At 47.0% G+C, this 8233-nt stretch overlaps 1 protein-coding gene across 4 annotated transcripts in view; it reads left to right on the top strand.

The window, feature by feature from the left end:
- The first annotated feature begins 218 nt into the window (after positions 1–218).
- A1CF (APOBEC1 complementation factor) overlaps positions 219–8233 on the top strand; it is a 28334-nt gene continuing 20319 nt past the window's right edge. For 2 of the 4 annotated variants that reach the window (XM_009505932.2, XM_064464565.1), the window contains exons 1-2: positions 219–329; positions 6769–6912. In XM_009505932.2, the coding sequence (XP_009504227.2) occupies positions 6814–6912 (99 nt within the window). In that variant the 5' untranslated portion in view covers positions 219–329; positions 6769–6813. The remainder of the gene's footprint in view (positions 330–6768; positions 6913–8233) is intronic. The other 2 variants (XM_009505933.2, XM_064464566.1) reach the window with 2 other exon arrangements.

Genomic DNA, 8233 nt, shown 5'->3' with positions numbered 1-8233 from the left:
AGAGTGAATGAGCCAGTGTCAAAATGGTAGCGTGGGGCAAGCCCTTAAGCCACAATCTGATTTCAGTCCTTCGCATTTATGCACAGAAACATGGGCCTGGGTAGGTGCCATCAGAGTGGTGGTGACCCAGCTATCTGGTCAAAGGCCTGCAGGGAGCCAGGAGATAGAGCGGGTTAACGTTTAACTTCTCAGGACTGTAAACCAGCCCCGGGGCTGCTGAACCTTTGGAGTTTGATATGATGATTAGGGAATAACCGGAGTGACACGTCGCAAACTCTCCATAATCAAGAAGACCTTTTTCCCAGGTGGCGATCTCCAAAATTGCTCAGGTAGGCAGCTGCTCATCTTATCCCAAGGTCTGGGGTGCGGGGACCAGGTCCCTCATGAAACGGGGCTTTTGGCTGGGACGGGGAAGGAGCAGCTCCGTCATGCACCTTCCCCCCGACAATGGTGCCCCACCATCAGATTCATGCCTCAGGTGCTTGTCCAGCACTGGTAGGGGTGAACCAGGGGGTCTGGGGCCCCTGCACCAGGCAGCTGGACCCACGTGCTGGCACAGCCCCGCACCGGCACAGCCCCACACCGCTCACCTTGATTTTTTTGAGGAGCAACGCGGGGAGAGAAGGGCTTCTTGGGGACCGCGGCATAATTTGTGTGTGGTGGCGGCAAGGAGCTTTTTTTACTGCTTTTCCCCACCGATTGCCAGCAGTTGCCAGGAAAGTGAAGCCAGACAAGGTGGAGGGGGGAGGAGGGATTTTCCCTGCGGTAATTCAATCTCAATTTGTTAAAGCACAACTTTCTAGGGCTAATCATTAGACATCTTTCCACCCAACTTCTTATTCCTCCTTCTCTTTGCAAAAGGTTGGTCTCCATATCAAAGGCAATCACTGTTCCTAAAAAATCTCAATTTTCCCTAATCTCTTCAAACTAGCAGGCTTTCTGCCCAGTACATAATGCTTCTCTTAAGCTATTTTTCCCTTGGTTAAATAAGAGGCTCGGGGGAGAGCAGGCGCAGGAGGGAGGTTGGCTTCAAAGTATCCAGCACGTGATGCTGCAAATAAAATGGGGAGGATGGAGGCTGGGCTCAGCGTCAGGTGCCCTTCATTCTTAGAAAGGGCTTTTTGGGGTATGTTGTGTGCATTTGGTAACACAGCTGCAAAAGCCAGGAGTGAGAGGAAAGGTATTTCAAAGAGAGAAGCTGCTTCCCAAACTAAAGAGGCTGGGCAAAATATTTGCTTGTTTACACTTGAAATATTTTCTCAAGGCTCATGTGCTGCAAAGAGTGCAGTGCTTTCCATTACTTTGAATTTACCCCACTTTCCTACAAATACCTATGAGTTTCCACTTTCTGTGGGACCGCCTGAGCAGGGAAAAAACCCTATGACTTGGAAAGCAAAGGGCCTAAAGCCTTGTGCTGTGTTGCTCAATCGGCCTCCGTCTGGCAGCATGTCTCACCCAAGCAAAGAGCTGGGGGCAGCCTGCAAAGCTTCAAGTGTCTGTTTTTAGGAAGAATATGAAGAATGCTTCATGTTTTGTGTGTGTGTGTATATATATATGACTATATATTGCTTGGACCCTGGAGGGAGGATAAAAATCCCAAAACTTTGAAAAGCAAGCTGATAACCAAAAGGAAAATAGTTTCTCTAGTAACTACCTATTTGGGTTATTAAGGGTAAAGAGTGAATATACTTATCCAGTCTTTTCAAAGGCTGTTATTCTTCACGAGGTGTGGTTGCACCAGGTGGGCACCAGTGCAAAATGGCCTTCATTAAATATGGCCCAGTGGCTCAACACATTCAAACACAAAGGCGTATTGATCCATGCAGGATAAACATGGTTTCATTATCTCATTCATGGAAACAGTAACCAGGTTTCCCCGAAAGGGCTGCGAAGGGGCAGGCTCAAAAGCAGTGGGGGAAGAGAGCAGGGTCTGGCCAGGAATACTACCTTTCCTCCTCTCAACAAAAATCCCAGCACGGGAGACATCCCTTGAGTGGGGAAACTGATTCCCCCTTTTCCAAGCAAATCACCCAAAAGTGAAGCAAAATCCATGCTTTTTGGGTGAAAGCTTCTGGGCTCGTCTTGCTCCTGGATGGATGGAGCAAAGCCGTAGGATCTGCCTACAGCAGCTGGCAAGGAAATTATGTGTAGAAGTGCTCACGGAGAGGTGAAGCAGTATTATAAGAAGTTTGTTTCCTTTTGATACGGGGTTTGGTAGGCATAATAGTGCTTTTTCTTGCCTTAGCATTTTGAAGCTTCAATAGAAACCTAAAATAAATGATAGCGTTCAATGGAGAGATGAAAATCAAATGCAACAATGTTCTGATTGAAGATAAAAGCAGTGCCTTCCTTTTCTAGTGGCACAGGGTTCTTGATTCTGTGACTGTGATAACTTGGTAGTATTGTTAGTGATTTGGTCAAAAATGAGGATGAAATAGGAAACGCACCTGGCCATTTTGCACCTCTGAAAGTCCTAATTTCAATATAAACAAAATGCAACCTTCCCCGTTTTTCTTTTCATTTAATCATGATGGTCGTTATTAACAGCAAGCTACCTAAGGGTCAAACCCCTGAAAATAATTGAATTCCAGAACAATTATTTCTATTAAGTGTAGTTGGGTTTTGGTTTTGTTTTTGTTTTTTTTTTTTTTTTTAATATAGTGCTAAAAATGCTGCCTTAATTTGCTGCAGTCATTCACACTTTCCAACAGTAGCCATGGAAGGGGAGTTTTCCCCCTGTGAGGGTGGATTTGCTAATTGATTAATGGCCCAGGGAACAAAGAACGAGAGAAAGTAATCATGTTTCCCCAGGCCCTGTGACAGCAGCTTTCCTCCCTTACTCTTAATGATAGAAAAAAATAGCCCAGCTCACCGGCACTGCTGCAAGGACTGAGGCTGATTCTGGGAATAAGGGGAAAATGCTAAAATCCCACCAGTTTAAGAAATAAAACACCAACTGTGACTTGTATCCTGGGAAATAGTCTGGATGCACTGATGGATATGAACCCTTGGGTGGCAGAGGTGGAACAGTACATAAAGGTGTTCAGATGTCCTCTGGCCAAGGGAGGTAGGAGGGAAAAATGGAGAGAAGAGGTGCTTGGAAAATTGGGAGGCTGGAAAGCTTGTTCTACTGTTCTTGGGATTTGTTGTGCTGGGATTTATACCTCTTAAAAAAGAGAGATATGGTTTGTGTTTCCATCCCAGGGAAATCCAGCTGATGGAGGAAAGCTCTCTAGCTACAAAGCTTATAAATTAGCTGTGAATGGCTTTGGGCTGGTAATTAGTAGGAGGGACCCAATTGCTAAGAGTGGCCCTACAAAACCGGATCTGGGTGGTGCATTGGGTGGTCCGCATGTGCGTCCAAGCCCTGAGCGTGCAGTGTTGTCCAGCCCTGGCCCCTGATGCTCCTCCTGAATCAGGAGCGGAAACTTGCAGAGTAACTCAGGCTGGAAGTACCCTGGGGTTCGGGTCTCCAGCCAGACCCCCCTTCCAGCAGGACCAATGCCACAGCTGCCACAGGCTGCTGAGGGCTGTGGTCCAGGCAAGCTGGGGCATCCCCAGGGATGGGGATCCTCCACTGCTCGCATGGGGAAGGACAGTTTCCTTGGCCCTGGCCAGGCTTTCTTCAAATGCAGCAGTGTGTAGAAGCACTAGGCACAGATTAAGGCCAGACCATCATTAACACACAGCAACCAGTTTTTCTGGCACTTCCAAAAAAATTTATGGAAGTCTCCAACACCAGCTTTTTCAGCAGCTCTGACTAATACCTTGTGCAACCCTGAATGCTCTTGCTCCCTTATTCCTAGTGGATGGCTTGAGCATATCCTGGAGTACACCAATGTCTAGACATGTTGGTCTAGAGCCGAAAAACTTTGCAGGATGCCTTACGAGAAAAGCCCAGAAAAGCTCGCCTGGTCTTATCTCATAAGGCAGAAGCTGAAGATGGATACTGCTCCTGCTGTAAACGCATCAGCCAGGGAGATGGTCTATTCCTGTCCCTCCCCAGCCCTGCAGCTTGTGCTCACTGCTCAGCGTGAAACCATCACCTGGAGTGAGGTGTCACTGGAAATTACCCTTCCCCAGAGGAGAGGTACATAGACATATGGCATTTAAGGCTCCACATGCAAATGTATTCAAAGCAGCAGCCACTGAGGCACTCAGCCTGTAGGGAAGTACAGCGTGAAATAGTGCAATTGGTGGGGGGAGAAAAAAAAGGCTCTTACACTAATCTATCTAGGTCGCGGCTGGGGACAGACTGGAAACCTCAGCTGCTATGGAAAGCTGCCGAGGTTTGCCTGGCTGCAGTCCAGCCGCTTTCCCAGCACGGAGAGGAGACGCTGCCGGCGCGGGGCGATGTGCCTGCTGGCTGCAGGCAACCCGCTGCCTGCCTCTGCGCTCTGACACCCAGGGCAGCCTCCCTGTTGGGAAGCAGGTCGCTGCGGCACTGATATACCTTCTGATGCCTCCTGACAGAGAAGAAAAAAATTATGAAATCCGAGGTGGTGAACATTAGAGATATCTTCATAGCGCAGCTGTTCCTTTTCATCCCCACCTCTGTCACGGCCTTCGGGTACATGAGGATGGGCTCAAGTCCAGATATAAGGGCTAGCAGAGACTTGTGGAGCACTGTGCAAACTCTCACCAAGTGCTGCAATTTGATTGCTCAGCCCCTGATGAAACCAGGATGCAGTAAAAGCAAAATATAAGGCGTCAAATCTGCAGTACACCAGAGCTTTCCTCTATAGGGTGCATATAGGGTGTCTCTGCCCGGGCAGGAGAGGATGCAGAACCAATTTGTATTTTAGTGGGGTTTTTTTGAATGACTGCTTTTTCCTTCTTAAGCATCCTGGGAAAGCATCTGACTCATTTTTGCACAGCAGTGTGCTAATCCTGCTCTGTGCCGTGCTGAACCCCAGCTCTGGAGGAGTTAGCAGGCACAGAAACCGCAAAACCGGGTTTTGCTGCCACCCTCAGCAAGGGAAAAACAACAGTAATTGGGCTTCAGTTGCTGCAGAAACACTCATTTTGGAATTAGAGACAGGAGAGAGCTATTGCATTGGACAGTCCGTCTCCCAGCCCCTGCACGTTGGTAGTAAGTAAAACACCAGAGAACCTGGGAGCACAGCAAAAAAAAAAACACCACTCAGAATGGTGTCACAAACCTCAGCAATAAGTAGCTCCAAATTCTGGCATTACAGAGATGTCTCTATTTCCAAGTATTTAAGTCATGGTCTCTCGAGCTGTGTGGCAGAGCCTGATTGACACAAGGCTGAGATCCTCCAAACACCTGGGCTCACGCCCCATTTTTGCCTCTGAGAGGAATCCATCTATTTAAATTTAAAGCACCTGTTTGAGTCTTCCACGATACAAAGACATAGGAGCACAGAGGAAGTAATGTCTAAAGGCAATGTGGAGAGCTTCAAACTTTACCTCGATGAACCCCAAAAGCAGCATGTGCTGATAAAAGATTTTGGTGTTAAACAGCCAGTTATTAGAAAAGGCTTTTTCTCTTATTTGTGTAGCATCATGGCATGCTCAGAAAATCTGCCATAGCCAGGTACGTTGCACTTCTTTATTGCATTTCTTTACATGCAGTGCTCTGTTATGTGCAGTGAGAGACCTGCTGTACAAGGGGATTGGGGCCCTCTCCCCAAAACTTGGCGTTAGCTCACTGTGCAGCCACACCAATCCGTCCTCTTTCCACCTTTATGTCACCACCCCTCTGCTCTTCCGTATTTCCCTTCTCCCCCACCTAGCACTCCCACCACCATGCCCTTCCCCATCCCTGTACCACGAGGGGTTCCAGGGTGCCCCATCACCTTCTTAACCACTGCACGCACCCCAGCCCCTTTTGGCCCTGTTTGCCCTCCAGGCAAGCCCGGGAGTTGCCATTGTCTTTCATTGCCTCCACCTTCGTACAACTGAAAGCAATTTCAGGTGTCAACAATCACTTTGGATGACACGATTTAGCGATTTCCTGCTATGAACTTCTCGTGCGACCAGACCACAGCACTTGCCCTGGCTATAAGGACCCAAGGAGGCAACTGTTTTTGCTCTTGCTGGTGTTCAGCATCAGCCCATCATCGCTGCATCTGCAGACCCTGTTTCTATGCCCGGCTCACACAAATAGTTTTTGCACAAGCTCAAAGCTCAGCATACGGGAAAAGCAGCACAGCCTGAAGTTATATGTAGCAAGCACCTTTGCCAGTGTGTAATTCAGATTCAGATTTAAAGTTTTTGGTGTTTTCAACCCAAAAATAAAGCTCTGAATCAAAACATCTGAACCCAAGGCTGTTCCAGCCCTGAACCTAGATACAGATCTGAAGTTCTACCATGTTCTTGATTATTAAAAACAAGCCAAATCTGGATGTAGGTCTTGTTTCTTACAAAGTGCCGGACATGGCTTGTACAAGGTTCCCTTCCCAGCATCAATGGGATGCAATGGCATGAAGGATTCGTCCTTGTGTACGCAGCACAGGATTAGGCATCTTAAATTTGTTTCCCTCCTGAGACGTGTGCACCAATATGTTACAATATCCCTCTGCATCTCACTGGAGTGCTGGCCAAAATCTGACTGTGGGTTTAAAAGCTATTTACTTTCATGTACCATGAGGGGGACATACTTGCTTTTTCCACAGTCGGGTGTTTTGCTTTGTTTTTATATCAAAATAACTGATTTAGGAAGAACAATCCTGTTAACTTTCTCAGGAGGGTGGACATTTTTCCTCCTAGCCGTATTTATTTAATTTATCTTAAATTTGATTGCAGTGAGCACCCCTAATTAACCTGATTTTTTGCTGATAATCACTCACAATGGAATCAAATCACAAATCCGGGGATGGATTGACCGGCACACAGAAAGAAGCCGCCCTCCGTGCATTAATTCAGCGAACAGGATATAATTTGATCCAGGTAGGAACTCACGGTCACGTCGTTTTTTGTGCAGTGTCTGGCTCCATCCTGAAGTGATGCATTGCGTCAGGGGCTCGAGCAGTAACTGCATGCATGAAGCGCTCCTTGCTCATTCTTCTTTCTGTTTTTCTCTAACATATGTGCTGCACATAACTACATGTAACAGGTGCTGTCTTTTATGAAGCAGGATCTTATTCCTCTAGGAATGATGAAGGTGGAAAAAAAACCCTGAGCACTGCTAAATGTTGGGAAAGGTTGGGATTGCTGTCTCAAAGCCATGGCTGCAGTGGTAGCATAGCAAAAACCGACTGAACAAAGTTTCAGAAGGTGTAGGTCCAGAGTTGGCCATAGGAAGTCCAACACATCACCACCAGATCTGCCTTTTGTACAGATTCTTGCACACGTACAAGTGCATGCGAGGCAGGTGCCTTACCTGCCCAAACACCAAAGGTTTGCTCCCAGTTTAGTCTTCAACATGTCCAAGTGCAAAACCTCCTCTGGTTAGGGCAGGAAACTGGGCATGTCCTTCAAAAGCCATCTGAAAGGGTCTTTCTTAGCATGACCAAAACAAGCTTATTTTTTCAAAAGCGTTGGACACTAATATGACCGACCTTGCGTCCTGGGGAAGTAACTAAAAACACTGAATTTTAGGCAGATGGCTGCCTTGAACTTTGCCTTGCTTTGCATAGAACTAGAGGGCACAACAGCCTGAAGCAAAAACTGAGACTCCTGGGAAAAAGCATTTTCCTATAGCCCTTAATCCTGCGTGCGCCCCAGGACCAGGCCAGCAGCTGGGTTTGTTGCCTTTGAGGGGGCTTTCTGCTGTACCCAAAAGCCAGAAGATAAGTAACGTTTCTGTGTCTTATATTTACTGTGGCTTTCTTTACCCTGTTCTTCAGTTTTTCATACTGTCACATATGGCTATAGCTCATTCCTAAACCACAGATTTCAACCCCCAGCACTCCCGCACACACCAACCTCTTTCTCCCTACTTTTTTATACCAAAGCGTACCATTATATATTTTTTTTCCTGCCAATTTCCTTTTCCACATCTTTTGGGCTTTTCTTCCAATCTATCTATTGTTGTAGTCAAGGACCTTCTTCCTCAGTGCATGCCAGGGTCACTCATCCTTGTGAAGTGGATGATGAAGTCCTCCTCTCCAGAAACCTTGTTAAGATGAGTTTGTTGAGATGCTGCCTTCAAGCCACAAACGAAGCCACTGCAGAATGAGGGAAGACTTTCTTTCTTGCTATGCCTTCTCACACACCAGCTCCCACAGACATTGACAAAATGAAAAAAAAATCACTGATTGTCTCTCAC

The sequence above is a fragment of the Phalacrocorax carbo genome, chromosome 13 (assembly GCF_963921805.1).
Source record: "Phalacrocorax carbo chromosome 13, bPhaCar2.1, whole genome shotgun sequence".
In the NCBI taxonomy this organism is placed as follows: domain Eukaryota; kingdom Metazoa; phylum Chordata; class Aves; order Suliformes; family Phalacrocoracidae; genus Phalacrocorax; species Phalacrocorax carbo.
Note: the sequence above shows the minus strand (reverse complement) of the source record. Positions and strands in the feature narration are given on the sequence as shown.